Here is a 25,103-nt window from a genome sequence, read left to right on the forward strand (position 1 = left end):
GTTAACACAACCCCCTGATAAGGGAATTACAAGCTATAGAGGTTGTAAGATGGATGCTTTTACAGGGTTATTTTACAAAGTGAATTTGAGGTATACCAGTAAGGGAAGCTAGGGAGAGAAAAAAACTTGAATATGACCGAACATGCCAACTGCTGGGAAAGGAAAAAAAGGTCCATGAAAATAACGAAAGTAATTGAATGTTATGTAGAATGGCAAGTGGCCAAATGGTTCAATATTTTCTGTGCCCTCTGTTTCCTTTGTGGAGGCTTCACCCAACCACGAGTTTCATGCTTAAATATATAGATTTGTACTATCTCAGACTAACTCGAGAGTTTCACTGAAGTGAAAGCCATCAAGAAATAAATACACCAGCCTACAGTGTTATGAATCATTTTCTAAAACTTAGTTATTACTAACTTGACCTTTTTGGCGACGGGCGAGTCAAAGAGAGGCGAATAAAATATAAAGTGCAACCTGCATGAATGATGTGACTTGAGAGATATTCACCCAAAATTATCTAAGGGAGTGTGAGAAGCCAACTTTTATAGGTGTAGAATATGGATTAACCCATTTACCTTTTACCAACACATTCTGTTTGGGGAAAAACATCGAATCAAATATTATTATAATAAACACACAATGCCAGCGTTTTAAAATGTATTCACACGCCGTTTAGAACGAGTTACTTAATATGATAAACTTCATGTTCAATGCATTAAAAATACTGAATCCGTTTTAACCGCAGCACTCAGGATACTTAAAGGACCCGATTCAGCCCTATTAAGTTCTATAGACAGGTCGTGTCCAAATCGACGAACTCTCTTTCCAAAGGACCGAAGAAACTTTCCCCCTCCCCGCGCCCCATTAAAGCATACAAATTTGGTTCAATATAGACAGATGCCCTTCGCATTTCATACTTTGGAGGGAAAAATGTTGAACAAAAATATTTTGAGAAATTTTACTGATATCTGGGCTCTGTAGGCTCAGTTAGAACGTACCAATACCAATAAATCCAGTTTTTTACTGAATATTTTAATATTTAATCCTGTGCAGAAGAAAACGACTGACTGGCTCTAATAAACCCCTTTCACTTCTATCTGTGTTAAATTAAAACAAACGGATCATTTACTAGTTACGCCGGTCCCGATCCCCCAGCCAAAACCCAAGGAATGCAAGGTCAGGCACTTTCCGTTCGTATCTACAAGCCAGCCAAGGGCAAAATAGCAGTAACGCTGCGGTATCTACCGTTTGACAATACCTTACTGGTTTAGCAGATTTCTTTTATGACACCTGCACAGATAAAAAGAAGAAAATCCCTGTCAGTTTAATTTGCGTCAAATAGGTGTTCAGGAAGAATACAGCACATGTAGGAAACGTAAAGGTTTGCTTTCCTCATGCAGGAAACAGCGAAATTGTTTCCAAAACTACGCCAGCTTTGATGAATTTCCATTTGGAGTACGCAATGACTATTCTTAAACCACCTAACGTTTCCCTAAAAACAAAATGGTATGAGATAGTGTGGTGTGTGGTATGGATTTAATCTGAGCTCAACAGGGAACCTCAACAGAGATGCTCCACAAAAGCAGACGGAGCTCTTAACTGGATCTAATTTAAATGATAACGAAGCCTACTCACGTGTGTTGCAAAAACAAACCCAACAAGACTTCAATCTGCACATTATCTGGAGGTTATAGTCGCTCTTTATCAGGTCTGTAAAGGGTTTGAAATTTGAGCAATAAGTGTCATAAGGATGAGACCAGCTACTCAAGAATGCAGGTTTCCAGGACCCGACCGTGTCCCGTACTCCACTTTAGAGCCGGCTCTAACTGCCCGCAGGCAGTAGAAAGAGTTCCTGTCACATCACTGGGAGTAGGATCGGGCCCCTAGAGGAGGTGGAGCATCTGGACCCTATTCAATTCGCACTCTTTACAAGGATACACCAGTTCGAAATGAGAGGGGGGATAGCTGAGGTAGGTCTCCACTACAGCAGCTGAAAACTTTGTTTGAAATGGGGTCTGACCCCCTGTGCCATCCTGTCTAATAAATCAAGGAGATACATATAAGAAAAACACAAATACCGTTTTCCACATCAAAGAAATGGTCACATTAAGAAAAAGAGGCCCAAACATGACTAAACAAGCCCGCTAGTAAGTGAAAGTTGAACATTTGCTGCTCATTTTCCCAGCAGAATTAATGTCTTATGTGTATTTTTTTTAAATGAGCTCATTGAGAGTTTTAATTTTCGAAGACTCCTAACTAAATTAAATTTTAAAAAAAAAGCCTCTTTCTGTAGAACCACCCCAAAGTGAATCAACCTAGCCCCGATTTGTACTCTAAAACATTCAAGACTTCACACACCTAAGAAAGCCCCGTAATGGTCATACACTCTTACCTTGCTAGCCTCTTGATTACTAGGAGGACAATTCTAAATCAATACGGGCTACATTACCGCAGCGACGCCAAGACACAGAAAACATCGCGGAGGCTGGTGTGAGTGGGTGTAGGGCTGAGTTGTCATCTCACGATTAAAAAAAAAACAACACCACATGAAATATAGGTCGAAATTCTTGGTTTGCAGCACGAAGCTAAAGAAAGTTGGTTACAGATCGCACAAGGGCTAAAAAAAGGGCCGCTATTTATGGAGCCTGCGTTAACAAACGGCTACATTGAGTCGATTTAGACCCACATTGACAGGGACTGCTAGTTTTCAAGCTTAGATCAGCTGAAAGGCCGCTGCTTTTCGCCATGCAACATAAACGCTAGATCAGATTCAAAAATGGGTAATTCAGCTTCATCATTACTCATACAGCGCCCAGGCCGAAAGCCACAAAGCGATTTTATTCTGCTCTCTCGGGGTTTGGATCTGGAGAGTCTCAGCATTATTTTGCCCTTCGGTGAGAACCGTTTTGTAGTTTTCAAGCCGTTTTGAGTGCTTAATGGAGCATTTATTCCCAGCTAACTAAAGGTTCTCGCTCGGCCTTTCTTACCATGAGCATCTAGGTGAATACACCCCCCCCCCCCAAAAAAAAACAACAAAAAACAAAAAACCAAAGACTGAGTGGGTAACCGATGTGCTGCTGATATTTCATCCATGATGCTTTTCTTTCCCCTTTAAACTCTAACTCTTGGGAAAACAACATATTTTAAGCTTTCCACACAAATATTGATATTGGCAAATAAAGCCCCATCTCACCGTCCATGGCTAGAGACAGTATTCTTTTTGTTTCGAAATTGTGCAATCAGAATTAACCCACGGCATTACAAATTGCCTAAAATATTCAGAGGGGGGAAGGTAACTTGTCTAGACAAAACTCCTACCTCCACCTGCCACTGTGGCAGAACGTGCCTGAGCCCTATGGCGAAGCATTTGCCTATCGGGGGATGCAGGCAAATGGCACAAAGTAGGATACGTCAAGCTCAAACACGTGTATCACTGCATTACTGCCCGTAAATCGTTGGTGCGATCAAATAACCCAGGGAAGGTTGATCTCGACGCCTTGATTTGTATTCTGGTCACAGGGCAGCCCTGTAGACCTATATCTGAAGCGAAGCAGGATAGCATGTCCTGGACATAGAACAGAACCAGATTGATCGCATCCTTGATATCCATTGGGATCTGAAACGCCAAATAAGGAACATACAAATACCATACCAACGCCCTCCGGATCAAGAGACTGACTTTAATCACCTCATAGGGCCACGCTATACAATATACTAAATGGACTCCACCAGCCTTTAAGATGCACGGTCTGCAACAGAAACAAAGCAGATGAGTATTAATGAAAATGACATCAACATGAGTCCGATCCACACATAACTGTTGGCTAAGAGGTCTATTCTCAGACAAAAAAATAATGGAAATCAATGGGAATCGGCCCAAAATAAGGAATGAAACTTCTACTTTTAAAGAAGGGAAACTACCTGATCACTCAGTTTCTAACTATGACATTTTAAAAATAGAGATTCCTTTGTGGTCTTTAAGGAACCGCTGTACTGCGCTTCTGTGAACTAACGTCGCCTTAGCAGCAAAAAAGTTCACTCAATTTCATCAGTCCAGTTCTTCATAGAGGTTCCAATTTAATAAGAAATTATTTGTGAGGAATGGAAAAAAAGTCTGTAGAAATCACTATTTAGTTGAGCCTGTTTCATTTTCTTGGACTGCCTCCACTTCCATTATCTGCTTAATAGTATTTGCTTTCTGTGGCAGGCATTCTTCTTTTCCCACATTAAGAAAATTGTTTTTAAAAGAAAATTGCTGAGGAACTGAATTAAATTAGGTGAAATACAAAGACCTCACTACACAGGGCAGAGAAAGAATTCACGTTAGTCCTGTGTTTTTGCAAATGGGTAGACACTTGAATCTCTTGCAGATGATAATGGCAAAACACCTGTCCTGTTGAAATGACTGGTATCATATTATTACAGTCATCCTGCGGGAAAATAACTTATCTCCATCAACAGCAACTTGAATCAACTTTGTTCTTTTAATACTCTTAAAAATCGTGACACACAGCAGTAGACAATTAACACCAATACAAAAATACAGGAGTTACCTTTCTTTATTTCTTATTGTATATTTAATTTACAAAGCCTTAGCTACATAGCAGCAACTTTCCCTCAAAAATTGGTTTGTACAGAGAAACACCGGAGGAGCCGATTTAAAGTCTTAACTAACTGCATTGTGCTCTTACAGGTATTAAGATTCAACATAATGAGTTATGCAATCAAATATCACCTAGGGCACAAAAGGTACATGCTTGCCCTTAGAGATTGAAGAGACCACTGAATTTCAGCCACCAGGACACTTGGCTACTATCTGATCAGTGGTAACTGGCTTTCTTTAGTATGCAGGTGCAGCAAAGTAAATGTTGACGCTTAAAGGAAATACAGAAAACCAAATGAAAACTCTCCAGTTTCAAAAACACCAATCAACCCAAAATCCCAGCAAAACACAAATAATTTAATAAGTTGGAGCCTGGGGCAGGCAGAATTTTGCTAACCAGCCCGAACAACATTATTTAGCTAGACTATCAAAAAGTGTACCTGTCCAGTCATTTGTCCATAAGTAGGCATCTATTTGTATGTTGTTATATAGGTAACCCATACATGCTCCCTCTTCACAATTTTACTCATGTCAGTTTCAAATCACCATAGAAAAGGCTTGTCCAACAGGGGATTAGGGTCGATTACACAGTGTCTCTGTTCAAGTTACTGGAAATTCCAAGACAGTTGCAAGGTTGGCTGAAATATAAGGAGCTCTTCAGTATTTATAGAGAAAGTCTCCCAACCGCATATACAAGGCCCTCTGCACCACCATGAGTTGCCTGAGTGAGCTGGGGGGGATGAGAAGTGTAAGCTACAAGTTGTGATCAGCTTGTCCCTGCACAACATATAGATAGGGCAGTTGGGGACAGAGCAAGGAACTACCACAAGACAACACCTAAAAGATATACAGTGTCACTAGCCTTGAGCTGGAATAGAGAGATGTGTTGCAAACCTGTTAATCTACAGGTGGGCTGGAGGTCTTTTCCCTAAGTTTCCTACAGAAAGGCCATTTTTCTTCCCTTGTGTGAGAAGGGACAATTTTTCCTTTTCTATTTTAAACTGGAATAATGCCCAATTCCCTTGAGAATCCCAGTCTCATCTAATTTATCCTAGTTAATTATGTGTCATGGGTTCCACTATCAATTTTTAGGCCTGCAGAGGCTGTAAATCAGCACTGAATCTGGTTCCTTGTCTTACTAGGTTTATAACTCCCATGCCAAGCCAGGATAATATTTTTCACAAGTCTTTAAAAAGATTAAAATTAGATAATCTGTTTTTTTCCACTTATGCTGGTAAAAAATAAAACAAGCAACAAAGATTGCTAGTGTAAGACTTTTATGCTAGTACAGTTTAGTACAAACAGCTTTGATCTAAGATTGGAAATTTGGCAACCTAATCATGCATAATATGGTTCAGTTCTCTTCTGTATTATTGGGGACATCCAATAAAAACTAGTTTTCGTAAGGATTTTTCTCATTACACAATGTCACTGTAAGGTATCGTTTTCCAGTACAACCTGGCTTCCATTACTGCTAATAGGAGTAACTTTGGCGTTCATCAAGGAAAGAATGTATCTCCATAAATACACATTTCCATGACTGCTATGACTTACTATGCTGTGACACTGCAATCAAAGGGCTGTTAATCAACTACATTCTTTGCAGTGACTGTAATTTGTGCAGTAGGCAATCAAATGGTAGTTATGCTCCTGTGTATCTGTGGACTGATATAGATCCTAGTTATGGGAGCATCTTTGAAAATTATAGCATCATAGAGTAGATCGACCTTTAAGGGACAGGCCTGTTAAAATTAATTATGATGCTCCATTAAGGTAAAATGCAGCACTAACCCTACATAAAAAGAAATCTGTAGAATATTTTTCTTTGTATCAACCAAAATATATTTTCTGTAAATAGAGCAGCACCTTGTTAAATGGGGATCAGTTAAAAGAAAAGAGCATTTTGAAGAATAGTGTTTTGTTAAAATAAGGTTACTGTTTAATTACTGTCTACTATACAAGCAGAATGGACTGTACAGTAAACAAGAGGCATATATAATTATGGTACTTGGTTATTCAAGCACAGATTATTTGAGCATCATTGACGCATTTTAGTCTAACTAAGCAATCATGTTCAATTTTGGATAAAGTCTCCCCATTTGAGGATGTTGTGATTACCAGTATTCAAATAGCTATAAACCTGTTAAAAACTTTCTAAATAAACAAGTAGGTAAAAAAAAGTTCTCATTTTATGAGCTCAGATACTATGGTGTTGAAGGAAATCAGGTAGCTGCAAGTTAGATAGGCAAAGAGAGTTCAGTGTTTGGATCAGAGGAGAATACATGTAAAAATTTCAAAAGTCTTTCAAATTGATTTGGTAAATGACACAGTTATAACAAACCTCTCTATGTATATTCCTATGTTGGTCATTTCAATCCCAATTTGGAATCACTGCATTTTTAGGTTTCTGAGAATGTATTCTATACATTCACCAGAGGACTTTTTAATTCCCATTAATTTTTTCTTCCTGATTTATAGGACATACAAAGAAAAAAAAAAGCCTTAGATGGAAATGTTGATGGGTTGTTGTTAAGAGTGCTGGTGCACCATATGGACAGTAGAACTTCTAGCAGACTATGCTCTCAGATTTGTATGGATCTGGGTTTGTTAAGCCACTAATGGGGAGAGGAGAAGGGTTTTCAGTTTACAGGGTCAGTGTTAGTCTATATCAGCTTTTCCTCATTCAACACATTCCTGTTCTGACTTCAGAAAATAGAACTGGCTCCCTGGGAAATTTTTCAATGAAAATACTCTGACCATGTTCCTAACTAGGAAGTATTTTCTGATGTACACAGGAAGTAGCATATGACATCTTTGTGTTGTAAAGCTACGGTTCTCAACGTTTATTTCATTTATGGACCTCTAAAATTTTCAAATGGAGGTGAGGACCCCTTTGGAAATCTTAGACATAGTTTGGGTCAGCGGACCACAGGTTGAAAATGACTTTTGTAAGGAACGGGGTCCCAATTGATAGTGGAAGAGATGTCATGTCTCATAAATATGCTGCCATCTCTAGACATCCATACTTATTATTCATAATATCAGACATTACAAAGTTGTGTACATTCCACTATAAAATGTTTGCACAACCTTAAGAGTCCCATTCTACTCCAACTGAAATCAATGGAAGTCTTTCCATTAATTTTAACAGGAGCTGGATCAGACACCTTTGTCCATATCTGACCAGACCCAGTGCCTCTTTGATGTTCTGATCATATAATAGGGTTCTTTGAAAAAGCAAATTGTGCACTTTGATATGACATTGCAACATTATGTAGTAAAGGCTGCAGCATATCTTGGCATAGTCCATACTTGACTTTTGGATGGATATGTTGTTTAAACACCACCATGACAATGCTAATTTGTGGAATAGCAGAATAAGTACAATACTATAACAAAGAAGTTCGCTACAAAATTCTGTCACTTCAGAGTACTTGCTCACAGATTACATTGTAGAGCAGTTAAGACAAAACTACCACTTTGCTCATCACATAGCATGCACCTGAAATGATGATGCCAAATCAGTTGCCATAAACAGTTTTCAGTTTATTCATGCTTGGAGACGACAGTTCTTAACTTTTGAAAATCTGCAGTGCTGCCCTGATGAAAGTAGATACAGTTCCCTTTTACACAGCATGAATTTGGAAATACAAATCCCCTTCATTTGTAGCTGCTCTCACATGTGCAGAGGGGTGCAGATTGCCACCTGTTACACCCATGGGTGTGTGTCAAATCACATAATGAATCTGAATTACTAGATGTTACATTCGGACCTCTACTTTAGCTGATACACAGGTAAAACATATAGTCAGAAATCTACTTAGTGACTGTACAGCTGCACATATTGAAAACTATGTTATTTCAGGTTTCAGAGAAGTAGCCGTATTAGTCTGTATCCGCAAAAAGAAAAAATTGTTAGTCTCTCAGGTGCCACAAGTACTCCTTTTCTTTTTTCGTGTTATTTCAGTGATGGAAGAAGGTTGTTCCTGCCATCCTTAATAATATAATGGTAGTCATAGTTTTCAAATTTGGGCACCTACATGGCATGTAGTGATGCATCTGGATCTTCAAATTAGCATTAAGTATCTAAAACAGGTACTTGATCAGGTAAGTACCAATTTGTGTCCACATCTAAAGAACTGGATGCTGTAACACACCGCTTATGGGCATTTTATATTCTTGTTTATGATGAATAGCAGCTTACTCCATAAGCAGTTCCATTGATACATTTATATTCATCCTGAATAAGGTAACTGGTGTCCCCATCCTCTGATGCCCCAGAAACTTCTCAGATTTGGTCCAGTAAGTAGCAATTTTGTGTGAATTTATTTGTAATTCCTATCACCAATACAGTCTGGTGCATCCAGAGACGAACAGAGTCTCCCTTCCTTGAGAGCTCAGTGCATTCTTGGGATCAGCTAACCCAGGTTCTCCCCTTCATTCCTTCCGGTGTCTTCTTTTATACTCCTCAGCTCATGGCTAATAGGTTCATCAGCCCTCCCACCCTGATCAGCGAATTAGTGGCATATTCCCCAATCAGCCTTTTTCGGGGGAACTGACTGGTGCCTAAGTGCAGGCTCACCAGTTACTTTCCAGCATTCTGTCACACTAGCCTTCAGTATGAATAGCAGGCTCACTGGAGTAAGTAGCAATCTATCTTTTTCAAAATTTAAATAAGAAATTAGCACGTAGATTTTAATTAGAGAATATTTTTGTTCCTTTTAAATAACGAGGCAATTAAATAGGCAGAGATCAGCTTCATGAGTTTGCATATGAATAGTAAAAATCCTTAAACATCAGTATTAATGCAGCTTTCCTTTGGATTGTTCAGAGTAAAAGACGATAAAGTTAAACACTTCCAATCCATATTAACTTGTGGATGTTAAAAGAAGACAATATGATGGACACTTCACAGAACAATGTCTTCTGGAATTTACACCATGTTCCAAAAACAATGACAACATAAGAATTTATGTTTTCTTTATTGACTGACATCTCAAGCCCCATCAGCCTTCCCACTTGAGTCTCAGTTTGTAGCAGTTTAAGGCTTCACAAGAAAGCATGAAACAAAAGCAAACAGATGAGGAAACACCAAAGACTTGCTTCTCTATATGCAATTAGCAATTTCCACCTTTTAAACAGAAACCATTTAAAAATAGGAATACAAATCTAACGACCTTTTCTGTCCTGTCTATGGATGAACATAGTGATTATTAAAAACAATGAGAGTTATGCACCCACTTCAAGCGTGCTAAAGGTAAACATAGTACTTCTCAGGCTTCCTTCATTAAAGCTAAAAGAAAAGGAGGACTTGTGGCACCTTAGAGACTAGAGACTAACCAATTTATTTGAGCATAAGCTTTCGTGAACTACAGCTCAGTATGCATCCGATGACGTGAGCTGTAGCTCACGAAAGCTTATGCTCAAATAAATTGGTTAGTCTCTAAGGTGCCACAAGTCCTCCTTTTCTTTTTGCGAATACAGACTAACACGCCTGTTACTCTGAAACCTTTCATTAAAGCTGTCTCACAATACTTTTACGCATGCGTGCATTAGTTTGAATGAGACCAATTACTTGAACAAATAGAGACTGCCTATCATTGACCTAGAGATGTAATGCTACACTACCACAGGAGAGAATTTCAGGATGGTGAACTCAACTTTTCACTGAAAACAATGTTAGAAGTCCTTGAAAGTATAAAACATTAGCAGCTTGCCTTAGCGTCACAACAGAACAGTACTAACATAATTTCGCATTAGAATTCATATGCACCTCTCATCTTACTAGAAACAAATACTTGCAGTTTATAAGCTTCTAACATGCTGAGAATTTCCATTGTTTCTTCAATAATATATACATGTAGACTTTTCTCAGGGAGCCATTTGAGTTCACAACACAGTTCATAAGTATAAACATGATATATATTATTATTGTATTAGAAGAAATCAGTACTTCAGTTTCTAACACACATCCTCAATAATAATCATGACCTATGATTGCATTTATACATCTAAACTAGTTGTTATGAGTAAACCCACAAATCACATTATAGTAACAGAAGTTAATGGATTCTGTATTCCATGCCACATGAACACAGAAGCAATTGCAAATACAAAATCTGATAGGTATAGAAGATCGTCACCAGAAAACAAAAACAAAACAAAAAACCTGCAAAACATGCAGGGTAAAATAAATCAAACATAGTTCTCTGAAACTGTGTATCTAATTGGTAACATATATCTAGAATCCTGAAATAACTGATAATCACAGACCTCTTGAAAAGAAACAGCTCTCCACACATTTTGCATGTTGAAGTTTAAACTAATTCTTTAAAGGTTTTGCCTTCTTCTTGCCACTTCCCCATCCCCCACTGAGCCGGACTGGATGGTCTCGAAACGATATCCGCTCTTTATGAAATGGACCCAGGTTTGTTCTTTCTGAAGCAGATATGTCCTTTGCTATACAATCAAACAAGTGGCATGAAAATATGTCATCAGTTCAGTCAAATTAGATTATTTTTAATACAATAAAGTAAAAATTCTTTCATCAACATGTCTAATTTGGTAGTTTATACATTTACATGGCTTGTGTCTTTTGTCTTTGTGCTTTTTCTTCAAAATAATTTCAAGCTTTAAAAGAAGCTTGTAGCAGTAATTTTGTAAATATAGTACAGTATTTCAGAAAATAAACTGCAAAATTATTAGACATAGGCAATGTAGTTTCCAAACAAGTTTCCCTACCTGCCCATTTTGAAATTATTTTAAAGAATATGCAAAAGATACATTAGAGAAACAAGTCACTCTTATAACTAAAGACGTTTTGTAACCACACAAAGAACAAGCTTGGAGCTTTTATCTATTTAACTAGTAATTGTTTTGATAACATCAGTACAAATACAATGGGCCAGATTTGCTCTAACTGAAGTCAAAGGAAGTTTTGCCATTAGTGCTGATGAAAGCAGAACTGGGACAAAAAGACATTATTACCCCCCCCCCAAAAAAAACTTTTAAATCTTATGAAATTATTCAGTATTCAGTAACATCTATACAAATACCTAAGTAATGCAACTACTGATTTCTACAAACAAGCAGCGTAAGACAAGATGGGTTAATTTAATAGACAAGAGAATAATGTATAAAGAATGCCATAGATGTAATTTTATTTTAAGAAAATCAACACTTCAACTGACATGAATGTCTCCCTTTCTCTCATTAGGCATGTAAAATCCTCTCATATTCTGTGTAACACATCTCACATTGTGTAGCAAATCCTCAGAGGAAAATGGTGAAGATAATACAGTTATCTAAGGTGTCTATTACCAAAGAATTAAGCTAAGCAAGCATAACCAAATTTTACAAGTGTCTTTCTGCCAATTATCAAAAGTTCTAATTTACCCATTTTGGGTAGTCCATATGTTATTTTCAACCATTTTAATTAGCTGCATTAAAGTAGTTCATAGAATCATGGAGATTCGAAATGAAAAATGCCTATTATATCATCTCCGCCAAAACAGGATTGGTGACTGTTATATATGTGTTGCCTAATTTAGTTTTAATTCCCAAGCAATGGCACCCTCACTACTTCCCTTCACAGCTTATTCTACAGTATAACAGTATCTCACAGTCAGGACATTTCCTCTGATATTCACTCTCCATCACCCCTTTTAATTTTATCCCATTACTCCTTGTTATACTGTCATGCACTACGCAAAATAACACTTCTCTCTTCTTGATATTTTGACCCTTCAAATATTTTTTATGCATCCCCGATTTTTAGTTGTGGCTTAGTCAAGCTATACATATTTTTCTTATTTAATTTTTCCTCACAATTCTTTTCTGATACTACTTACAGTAGACCTAATTAATAAGGTGTCAAAAATGCCTTTGGCAGCTGTTGCCCCATCTACACTAGGGCTCTCAACATTGGGTCATTTTGTTACCTTACGAATGGTAATAAGTTTTTAGAAAATGTCACTAGTGCAGACAGGACATTTAATAGGGAGCAAGGAGTTAAGGTATATAATAATTAATGGAAGCTTACTGTAAACTTTCAGGGAATTCTTTAACTGGAGACATAAAGTACTCACAGAAGACAGCCGAAGCTGACAGCAGCAGAGTGGTAAATTCAATAATTTCCTTGATGAAGTTTCAAATTAAGCATAATAAAACAATAATATGAAGAAGTTTCTTTCTCAACTGAAGGAGAGACTGTGAAGTTGGAAAGTGCAGTTGCTAAGAAGAAAAAGCACCAAGAATTAAGAATATGGAACATGGTTTGTTTATTTGTGGAAAAGAGGAAGTCATTGTTACATGTTTAGACTAAAAGAAAGAAGTTGGCGCTATTGTGTGTATGTGACAGGCTTTCTCCAGCACATCTCTTATAAGCTGCAGCAATACGAATGGGCGAAGGTGGGGACATGAATTATTTTTTTTCCTTTCCCCATGTCACACCTTTTTATATCCCTTATGTGGAAAAAAAATCCCCATACCAAAATGGTTCTGGAAGTTCACCCAAAAGGGACAGAATTCAGTGGAGCAGAACTTGAAATTCATCACACCCTAACTACTAATGGCACTAGCTGCTTGTAAATTTCTACATTGTTTAAATTTGATTTCTAGTGGAAGGACTTCAGAAATCTTTGCATGTAGGGTTTTCTGCTTTTCCACATATAAACGCACATAATTCATTGGAAGGGACAGTACTACATTTCCATTGCTATGAAATAATATTCTGAAATGGAAATGTAAGAATTTTTTCCAGTTTGGTGTAATTTGCTGCAACATAATTGTTAACATTTTACAAAATTATTGAGTTATATCTTTTTATTTGGACAGAACCATGTTATACTACGGCACGAACTGTTCTTGCCCCCAAAGTCTCTAAACTTCAGCTTCAAATGTCCACAAATTTACTTTGTATTTCTGATCGTAATATTTTTTTTAAATGTGTGTTAATTTTTTTTTGTAAATAAATATGAATTTAATAATTTTTAGAGTTTGCAAACTGCGTCGACAACAAGTGGTGTTCCAACAGTCTGTGATTACACTTGTGGGAAGAATGACAATCATATCTCAGACTTCAAAAAGTCTATGTAGTTATACAGTGTCACAGAGTAGAATTAAACACTCAGTCTTTTGATGGTTTTGTAGATTTCCAGAAAATTCTACATGACCAGATTCTCTGTTTCACTGAGTTTATATTCAGTGAAGCAAAGAGGGGGATTCGTAAGGGTGCCAGTTGTGGCTCCCTGATTATCTAGCCATTCTCTACCTCCATAACTGACAAGATCCATATATGGCGTGCAAAGGATTGCTCTTTAGTGGCTAAAAAAAAATAAGCAACTACTCTCTGAAGGGAAAGATTAACCAAACTACTATGAAATCCCAAGAGTTTAGGGAAACTACAAGATAACTACACAAGACATTTCACCTCTATGTGCCTCAGCTTCCCCAACTCTGTAAAATGGAATAATGATACTGACCTTTGTGAAGCATTTTGAGATCTATTAATGAAAAGCAGTATATAAGAACTAGGTATTATTATTATTATTATTACTACTGTTACTGACAGTCTTAGCAGACAGGTTAAAGACTGAATGGATAGGGAGATTAAACAACCTCATCATACCTAAAGATTGTCCCTTGAACACAGAATTGAGTCAGATTGGCATAGGAGTATAGCGAAGCCTGTTCTTTACCTACTCTAGACTGATGCTGCAGGCTTTACACACAGAAAACTACCACTGGTTTACACATTAATCATGATTGAAAGACTGGGCCCTGGGATTCTGTGATTATGCCAGAGGCAGTCTGGGTAGTCAATGGAGGAGTTCACCTTGTAAGAAAAGTACCCCAATTTTATCCCAGTCCTTCCTGGAGTTGAATGTAGAAACAACCTGTGGGGAAGAAAAAGAAAGAGGAGCCAGCTGCAGGGCAGACACTGCAGAATAGGAATTGTCTACGCACAAATGGACCCTGAAATAACAGTTTTGGTTGTAATTCACAGTTAGTTACTTTTGTGAAAGTTGTGCACGGATGCACTTATTTTGCATTAAGAGTGTCTTATTTATACAAAATGAGCGTCCATACACAGACTAGCACTGAAATAACAAAAGATGTCAATTAAAATCAATTTAGTTATTTTGGTGTCAATCTGTCTGTAATTTTAATTTAATCTGTCTCTTTATTCTACGCTATCAATATAGAAACCTGGGCAAAATTTTCTCTGAGTGAAGCGTTCCACTAAAGAGAGAATCATCTCCAACGTTTCCAGTCCCGTCTAGATCCAGGGGTACAACAGGAATTTACAGAATTGGCAACATCATTTTGAACTGAGAGAGTATTCCTTACTTATACAGCACCACTTATTCCCAGAAATTCTGCACTGCAGTCTCTCACTGAAATGAATGGGTAACAAATACTAGTTTATGTTTCATCTGTTTATTTATATTTTTTCTCTTTTCTTCTGATTTCTCTTCTCCTCCTCCTCATTGGTATATGTGTTTGTAGCTGCTTGTTTCCTCCTGGCCACAGGAGGCCAAGCAGGATTATTATTTTAAAGTGTTTTTTTTAAACAGCCAAGAGAGGGGACAAAGAAAGAATGGAGAGATAGAGAAAGATGATTGATTGGAGATACCAGAGATAAAGCCAGAGATCCCTACTAACTAATACCTGGCACTTTTATAGCATTTTGTATTTTTCAAGGTGCTGTAGCAAACATTAATCTCAATGGGGCTAATTACATAAGTAAGAGCTGCATGGTCAGGCATTTATTCATTGCAAAACTATTCTGTGGGCCTTCAGCTGTTGTCTTTGTGCCCTTTCTCAAAGTCAGACTCTACACATAGTGACAACCACAAGAATATCCCTATTAATAAGTATGATTAGTATTACATTTAAACAGAATTGGACAAGTCTATTAAATAGAATAATTATACACTGACTGTGCTAAATTGTAACAGTTAGCCAGATGGGAATAAAATCATAAACAATTCTTAAACAAGAAAAGTGAATAACTCATACTATTCATACCTCTAAAATTGTGAAGCTGTTATTGAAAATGATTTGTTTATAGTAACACTGTGTTTTTGGCTATGTGAAGCTCCAAGTATCAAAGATATTTTCAGGTGCTTGCACATACCAAATAATATTTTTGTTTAAATATGTGCTGAAAGCATCTCTTGAGTTTGGTTAGAGTGTTCATATTTTCAAGCAGTCACTTCTCTGATGTTTAATCTGTTTTCTGCTAATGATTTGTTCTGGTCTTTTTTGGTTAAATCCTTGGTTCTTTAACAAATGTCAAGGTTTACATATGCTCTGTTTGGATAAGTAATGCAATATGTAAAATGCTTTGAATGAAACTCTTGGTATTTAGAAAAAAAACCTTTGTTAAACAAGTTATGTTAGAAATTTTCATGATGTATGCTAAGACGTCATAGGATTTTCATCGATACACCTAACATGTTGTCTGGATATATAATTCATTTCAAAGTCCTTACCATATTGTATTGCTTAACAGCAAATACTGCAAAAGAAAGCATGGAGAGAAAAATTCAACATTTTAATGAAAGTGACCAGAACGAATCCTTAGCAGCACAGCGTTTACATCAATTTAAGCTCTGCGAATGAGTTAGATTCAGCAGGTTTAGGGGTGAGCTAGATGCTACAGTCTATCAGCAGTTGTTTTTAATGTTGTTTCTTATGTCCACATTGAAGTTATACTGGCTACTTCTCCTGAACATTATTTGTAGCATTTAAACTTTTTTTTATAAATAGATAAAAATCAGGGGAGAAAATAAATAGAAAACTCTGAGGGCAAAATTCTAGCCTTTTTGAAATCAATGGGAGTTTTAGAGTAGGGTGAGGATTTTACCCCCAATGTATAATATATTTGGTATGTCAATAAACATATATTGTGATCTTAGTTACACTGTCTCATACATTTTTAAACCAGTTCAAAATGACTTTTTAATACTTTAGCTCTAATTTTCAATTTGATCAATTTTCTTCATATTATTATTTCACTCTTATTCTGCAGTAGCATCAAGAAGCCTCAACCACTTTTCAGACTCAAAAACAGACCTGTTAAAAACAACTCTTATCAGATTTTGTAATATAAATGAGACAGTACATTTAGAACTTTTAACAAGCATACAATTTAGAAAGGGATGTGTAAAGATCAAAGATGAGGCAAAAAACCTCACAGGATTTGGGGTATGACATCTTTAACGATATTCTTTGTTGGTTAAATCCCAGTCCTGCAAACATTTTTGCAAGTGTTAAACTTTATGTATGGGTCTTCTTGACTTCATGTTAAGGATCGGCATACGCATTTATAGGATTGGAGCCTGATTTTTGAATTTTGTAAACAAGACAACTAGTTTTAAATATTTGTCACTTCTGCCTGCATGCTACAAATGTTTATGCACATGAGTACCCTCACTGATCTCCAAAGGACTACTCAAATGCATAAAGATATTCATGTGTTTAAGTGTTTGCAGGGTATGGGCCATAAATTGCAACTATTTACTTATGGCATTTCTATACAATGAAACCATGTTTTAAAAAGCCAATAATCCAAATTTTCAATTTCCCTCCAAATAACTGTAAAACACAGCATTTTTTAAATCACAGGAGGGACTAATATTAAGGTTGCCTGGCACTTCCCATTACAAGACTATGTTCTCAGTTGCTTTGCAAGCTTTACCTATTTTGGCTGAAATAAATTTTTCATGCCAGCTATCTGCCTCAGGTGGATTCTTTTTAATTCTGGTGACCTTTCATATGAGCAGCTCTTGCAACATCCATGCTATGGAGCAGGGCCTTTAATTTTAGCAAGGAGGCAGCCTTTGTGTCAGGGATGTGTCTTTTGCCATTCCCATGATCTGTTCAAATTTAGCCAAGTTATAAGCCTTTGAAAAATCTTAGTTCACACATGATCAGTACAGACTTGCTAGAGCTTTGCAGATACATTCCAGAAGGGGGGGAAGGGGAGCAGTATAATAGGACAGGGAGCCAGTGGTGGGGTGTGGTTTGAGACTGGAAGTTGAGGGGATGAGGAGCTGGAAGGAGGAAACTGGCACTGAAATGGCAAGGAGACTGGAATTGAGAGTGGGAAAAAGACTTCGACTGGTGGTGGGAGACTAGGACTGGGATAAGAAGCTCAGGAGTGGAGCCTGAGACTGGCTAGAGGAGGAGAATGGGACTGAGACAAGGAGCCACAGATGAGGAAGAGACAGAATTGGGCAGGTTGGAGGCAAAGGAGCAGAAGTGGTCAAGCTTGGGGAAATAAGAAAAGTCTGTGCCCATTAGAGCACACTCCTCTCCAGAGCCTGAAATGAAGCCCTAGATTCCTGTATCTCACCATTCCTCTGAAATCAGTAAATATCAATAAAACCCACTGGCAAAGTGGGTGCTAATTCAGATAGAGGATGAGTACAGGCTATTTTACTCAGTTAGCTCAAGTGGCAGAGGTCTGTGTGGTGGATCTAAAGGTTCCAGCCTTAATAATCACCCAAGTGGATGTCAATATGTTACATGATGGAATTTCTGTTTTTTTCAGTTTGCTTATTGAAAAACCTAGAAAATTCCATACCAAAAACTACATTAAAACAACACGATTAATATTGCAAAGTCAAGCACGCAAAATTAGGAAATACCAGAATTAAGGTTCCCTTTCTGATCTTAATTCATTTCCGCATGTACACACGGACTATGAAACAGTCTTCAATTACAAACACAAATGCTATTTTTTCCATCAGACTCCTGCCTCATTCAATGCATATGATGGACCTGCTGTGGAGATAAATCAGCACCATGTAATAAAGGAGGCTTTTGTCTGTAGGACCCCTGTCCATTTGTTGTAGAAGATGGAAGGTGTGTAGTAAATGAGACAGGGGACTGCAGGAAGAGAAGTACAGTCTCATGGTTAAGACACTGAATGTTGCCCTGGAGAATTCGATTCTCTCTCTACCTCTGTCACTAAGTTACTGTGTGATGCTAGGCAAGTCACTTAAATCAAACTTTTCAGAGGTGGTCATTAGTTGTGTTCCTCCTTTTCTGGGTGCCGGACTTCCCACCCGGAAGTTTGAACTGCAAAGTGCTGAGCACTCACAGCTGCAACTGAAGTCAATGAGGGCTGTGCTTTGAACATATTAAGTGCTATATTATATTACTTGCTCTGAGAAAAAACAGGAGGTAAGTATCTCAAATTGGGTGCCAAAAATTAGTGGATACTTTTGACCTAAGTCTTTTTGCCTCAGTTCCCCACCTGTAAAGTGGGGATACCACCATCCTATCACAGGGGTGTTGTGAAGATAAATTAATTAATGTCTGGAAGCACTCCGATACTATAGCAGCGGTGGCCAAGCTTACTGACCCTCCGAGCCACATACGATAATCTTCAGAAGCTCGAGAGCCAGGCACACCTTCCAGGACTTGGGGCTTCTGCCCTGTGGCAGGGTGGTGGGGCTAGAGGCTTTAGCCTGCCTGGGCTTGAGGCTTCAGCAAGAGTGGGGCTGAAGCCCTGATCTCTGGCAGGTGCCTCCCATGGGGCTGAAGCCCTGTGACCCACCACAGGGCAGAAGCCCTGAGCTTCCCCTAAGTCTGGTAGGCAGAGAACAGGGGACATAGCGGGGCTCCGCAAGCTGCACTTTAACTGTAAAAAAGAGTCACATGGGTTTGGCCACCCCTGTACTATAGAAATGAGCACCACAGAAAAGCCCATATGGAAAATAATAATTCTCTCTTCAGAGCAGGGTTTGAATAGTGTGCAATAAATAAGGCCTGGGCCACACACTGAGCAATAAGGATAAAAGAAAATATTGTATAGCTGCCAATTAAATGAGCACTGTCCATTCTGTGCACAGGGATCTTGTTGAAAAAAATACAGTATGTAATCATTTAACTAGACCATCATAATGAATACGCACAAGGGAGCCAAATTAAGGTTGCACAGGCACCTTAATTCTGGCATTTCCTAACTTTTGAGTGTTTGACTTTTTAACCTTAATAATGTTCTTTTAATGTAATTTTTGTGTGTAATTATAGATCTGTGTCTGTCTCTATATCTGATATATATGTCTCATAGGTGAAAACAATATTTATGTATGCATTATTTCTAGGGCTTTCCCAACAAAATATGTATCCCCCAAACAGATTAAGCACTTTATTAAAGGAATGCAATAAATAGGCTTCATTATTAGGGTATTAATGAATTATGGGTGAAATCTTGGTCCCACTGAAGTTAATAATGAGAGTTTTGCCACTGACTTCAGCGGAATCAAAATTAGACCCAGAAGTCCAACTTTTCACTCTGTCCCATTATTACTGTGATTCTTTACTAGAATCAAACCTAAGCTCCTTATCTCGTAAGTGGCTGCATGTGGGAGGATCCCTGCATCTGCACATTAAAGTCAATGGGGCTCCAGGAGGACATACAAGATTCTAGGCATGCTGAATCACTTCACTTGTAGGCTTGGGGCCACAGGCGCTGGATCTAGGGGTGCGGGGCTGATGCTGCCACACCCCCTGGCTTCGAGTGATTTCCATCATACAGGGTTTACAGTTTTGTTCAATGGCTCACAGCACCCCCATTGTACAAATTGTTCCAGCCCCCTGGCTTAACTCTAAAGAAATTTTTTGAAAAGAAAGCCCATGTCACTTTCATGAATCTTTAACTCATTTTGCCAATTTATTTTATGATGCTCTGTCAAATTTTAAATATTACTACTTGAGAGTAATACTGCACTTTTGTCATTTAATATATCCAGAAAAAAGTTAGAGAAAATAACGAAACCGTCAAAGCTGATACGCCTACAGTCTGACCAACCAACTTTGCTTTGTTTTGCTGGTAAGTACATCACTCACCTCGTGTGTCTGGCCATGGGTTTATTTTTGCCAAGAAAGGCCTTGATCGTGCAGATGGATGTGCACTGGTACAGAGCTCCATTGACTTTAAATGGGGTTCTCTGTGAGCAGGGATATGCCTGGGTGGATCCATTTGTAGGACCTACCCTTGTCTTGACATGGAGGTTCTAAGCAGTTTAGTTAACGCATCAATGAGCAAGAAATATATAATTAGTACTTACTTGCTCCTTTTCTCACATACTACTCTTGGTAGTTAACAAAATAATACTATCAAGTTTTCATAAGTAGCTATCAGTACACTTTACATATTTGGTCAGTATTATTATCCCCATTTTACATATGCAGAGACTGAGGTATAGAGAGGGGAAGTGACTTGCCAACATTTACCTAGCAGGTAGTGACAGAGTCCCACTCCCATACTTTTCTTACTAGACCACAGTGTCTCCCAAGTAGCTATAATATAGCCCAACAATACAATTCATTTGCTATACACAGAAAATCAGTTTTCTATATCTCTCAGATTTTGTGCAAATAAGTTCTATTGTGTTGTGTTTTTTCACACATTATGCTTTAAAACACCTTAATAAACTCAATAATAACTAAAGTAACATTATATAACTTCTGTTCATAGCTGATATTGTTTTATTCTTAATTATATCTTGAATAAAAAGTATCAATATTATATGAGTCACAGTTGAAAAAGTACATATTTGGAAAGTCTGTATTTGGATTATAGCTCAGAGTACAATACAGCCCTAAATATACAGGGATGTTATACATATAAATAAGTAATTATTACTATGAAGTGTTCTCCACCTTAAAAGTATATTTAAAATGATCAGACTTTTCAATAGGTGTCCATGCCATACTACTAGGTATAACAACATTTATCAAGACTTCAAGCATGTCAGAATAGTAGAACATTTCCCAGTCATCTCACACTTAAAGTTTGCACAGCTGTCTGTTCTCCCATCATGCCCTCTGTTTGATGGATTGCAGGCCTACCAAAATATATGTGGACATTTCAGCTAGCTATAAGCCTACGGAAGATATCTACCTTACTCCTAATTATGGTGGCAGTAGTTGTGATTCTAGAGGTAAGGTAGGGTTCAATTTAATGCAAGGCTAGGGTTAAAGACTTTATTCTGGATGACAGATACACTATATCTTCTCCAAATTTACAGCACTTAATCTGTGAGTGAAGAGTGAATTTTATGGCTATTTTCAAGTAAGCTGTTAAGCAGTTAATATTAATTTAAAATGATCCCTTAAAATTTCATTACAAAATTATGTTGAGTTTCAGAATCTTTCAGGCTTCTCCAATGGCTTGTTATTAATCCTTTAAACTCTCCATACAGTCAAATCTAATTGAAAAAAACCTGGAAAAAGGCACATTTGAAAAAGTTTGTAATTAAGCAACTTCATTAATTACTGTTGTTTGAAATGTATTACAATCAGAGCCAATTCAATGATTCATGTCATTCTTTTGTGTCACCGTGATATCAGAGACAACTCAATCATTCATCACTATTCCTCGCTCATTAATTTGCATGCTATAGTTCTACTGGCTAGAGTAAATCAATTACATAAGGGTGCCTGTATCTAATGCTGTCTCCTCTGAGGGTCCAGAGCATTGATGCTCCTGTACTTCTCCAGCTGGTTGAGCAGACAAAAGGTAGGATACTCAAAATTAAGGTTTCCATGGCAGCTTTGCCTTTTGTGCATTTTATTACTATTAGTAAACATTTTTATACTGTTGTAAGTTTATATATCTCTTTAAAGATACAAGGTGAAATATGGAGATCCCTGGTCCATTTTTATACTGAGGCATATTATCACTGGAGTCAATGGGAGTTAGCTAAATATAGAATCAGTAAAATATGAGTAAAGACATTGGGATTTAGCTCAGAAATAAAATGTTTCCTGCCCCATGAGTTTACAGACTGCTAGCAGCAAAATAAAGATAAAGATGATACAGAAGACTACATTTCTGGAATAACAGTCTGGAGATTACTAACACTGAGGAAATGGTTAAAGAAGTGGATTAAGGAGGGGTTTGAAGGAATAGGATGGACAGTAAGAGCTTTCTTGGTGTAGGAGGTAGCATGACAGACGGCTCACAACCTTCAAATGAAACTGGGTGGAGCTCAGGGAGTGGGTAGCGTGGAGGAGTAGGAAGAAGCAGAAATGTAGGTGAGGACAAGATGTAAAAGGCCTCATAGGTGACAACAATGTAGAAGATTTGCTAAGTGATCATGAAGTGCTAGAATATAGGATGTAATGACGGGAAACAAGGAGGGAAGACTCTACCAGAGAGGAGGAAAAGGAAGATGTTTTTGCAGCAGAATTTTGTATAGATTGGAGGAGGGACAGCTGGAGCCAGGAGACCGGACAGTAAAAGCTTACTGTTTATTTAATTAGTTAATTTAACTAGAGGGTTTTCTGTAGTCTTACCACAGTAGTATACAAATGCTTCATTAATCATGATGAACTTAATTTCACAATATAGTGATGTAGTAGAGAAGTAATTTAGGTGAGAGGTGACCAGGGAATGTATAAAGGTTTAGCAGTGGAGACGATAAGTCAAGGGTAGATTCGGAAAAGAATGATAAGGAAGAAGTGCCGGGATTTAGGTATCTGATTAAGGCAAGCTTCCTTGCCTGAGAAGTGATGCTTTCCTAAATCAGTGACTCAGCGAGAGATTAGCATGTGCGGAGGAGGAGAGGTAAGAATTAAAGGTGAGATACTGAAAAGCACCTGTATGATTTAAGAGCACAAGTCCCATTGATTTTCAATTCTAAATCATGCATGTGCTTTTGGAAATTCCACTCTAAAAGATAACAACAAAATTATAGGCCTCAGAAACAAGGAGGAGAATGGAAATAAAGGACGAGAAGGCCAGCGATTAGGAGAAAAAAAGGATATGTTCAAATTAGGAAAAATGGAGCTGGTGGCTGGACACTGCAGAAGAGATGTCAGAGAGACATTTAAAAGTGCAAGACTGGTTGGAGTGGGGAGAGGTCTGGAGTAGAGGTAGATTTAGGGATAATTAGCATTGGAAGTCAAAACCACAAGAAGAGTCATAGTGACAGAAAGAGGGAGGAGGAGATTGAAAACAGGTCACTGTGATCAGGTCTTGCACTATATGACCACAAACTGGGCATTGGTGTAAGTATTTTAGTCTATCCTTCCAATTTGTCAAAGCTATACTATATTCTAATTCTCTCTAAAAAATCCCATCCACAATTTTGCATTACCTAGGCATCTAGAATGTTAATAGTCTTTCATAAAAATGATCTACAAGCTTGGTTACTGTCCTATTTACTGCAAAGTTTCTGACATTAATTAAAATATTAATTAGTATTGGACCCATACCTGAACTTTGCATGACTATTTGACAATAAATCACTAATAATCACTGCTAAAGGCACACAGACTAATTAAGGCAATTGAGAAGATATACTGGCTACTTATTCACCCTGTCTCTTAATACAAATATAAGGGGATAGGAAATGAAATTGAAAGGCTGAATATTTAATAATCATAAACGTTTTATTTTTAACACAATATTCCATTTTGCTTTCAGAATTCTCTGCCACAAGATGTCACTGAGGTCAACACCTTCACAAAATTCAAAATGGATTGAACATTTATGTGGATAATGAGAAGACCCAGAGGTATAATAGCAATGATTAAAAAACAAAAAAATTAACAGCCAAGAGTTTTCAAAGGGATATAAACCCTCATGTTTCAGAGCACAAGTCAAGCTCTAACTAATTGGGTTGTGATGAAATTTTTCCTGGGGGCAGGTTATCCAATAACTGACCACTTCAAAGTTTCCTGTACCTTCTTCTGAAGCAGCTAGTGCTGGCCAGTGGCAGAGACAGGATACCGAAAAAAACAGACCACTAGTCCGATCCAATATGGCAGTTCTTATATCCCTGTTCTTTCTGTTGATGTTTTAGCTTGTTGTAGTACAGTGGCTCCATTTAATCCACAGCACTCAATTTTCTTTATGAGTATATTATGTGGCACCATATCAGATGCCTTACTAAAGTTGAGATATACTGTTCTACTGCATTTCCCTTATCCACCCCGTGCCTGGGAGAGTACAGGGTAGAAAGAGAGAAATGAGTCATTGGGCTTCCTTGACCAGGAAAGGGAGGGATGGGGGAAGAGAACAGCTGAGAACTTGAGCTCCCTTCTCCAGTAGGAACTTTGCTAACAGTCTCATTTTGGCTGTCACTGTCTCAGATTTTAGTTCTGAGTTCTAGATCTCAGTGAATTGCATCTCTGTCTTGAGAACACAGAGCTGGTTGGATTGCAATATGTGCTGAAGAGGCTGTTCCTCATAGTTCTCATTGATCCTAATCAGAGCTCCTTTTCTTTGTGCCGCACTGCAGAGGAATAATGGGAGCACCAGCTACCTGCCCCACCACACCCCTTGCAGGAAAAGAACAGGAAAATATGAAAACATGGTGTGGGAAAGAAAGAAAGAAAGAAAGAAAGAAAGAAAGAAAGAAAGAAAGAAAGAGGGAATATAAGAGAGAAAGCGAAAATAAAAGGAAGAGAAAGATGGCTCACGGAAGCATAATGGCAAGATGTGAGGGGCTGTGACGTGTAGCAGGAGTAG

The 25,103-nt window shown here is 37.8% G+C and overlaps 1 protein-coding gene across 5 annotated transcripts in view; it reads right to left on the reverse strand.

Annotated features, from left to right (window-relative positions):
- Positions 1-3,587: 3,587 nt before the first annotated feature.
- LRRIQ1 (leucine rich repeats and IQ motif containing 1) overlaps positions 3,588-25,103 on the reverse strand; it is a 182,635-nt gene continuing 161,119 nt past the window's right edge. For 3 of the 5 annotated variants that reach the window (XM_048835654.2, XM_048835652.2, XM_075124308.1), the window contains exon 27: positions 10,039-11,062. In XM_048835654.2, coding sequence (XP_048691611.2) covers positions 10,926-11,062 — 137 coding nt within the window. In that variant the 3' untranslated portion in view covers positions 10,039-10,925. Of the gene's footprint in view, positions 3,750-10,038; positions 11,063-14,438; positions 14,500-25,103 lie in introns of those variants that run through there. The other 2 variants (XM_048835653.2, XM_048835655.2) reach the window with 2 other exon arrangements.

The sequence above is a fragment of the Caretta caretta genome, chromosome 1, assembly GCF_965140235.1.
Source record: "Caretta caretta isolate rCarCar2 chromosome 1, rCarCar1.hap1, whole genome shotgun sequence".
In the NCBI taxonomy this organism is placed as follows: domain Eukaryota; kingdom Metazoa; phylum Chordata; order Testudines; family Cheloniidae; genus Caretta; species Caretta caretta.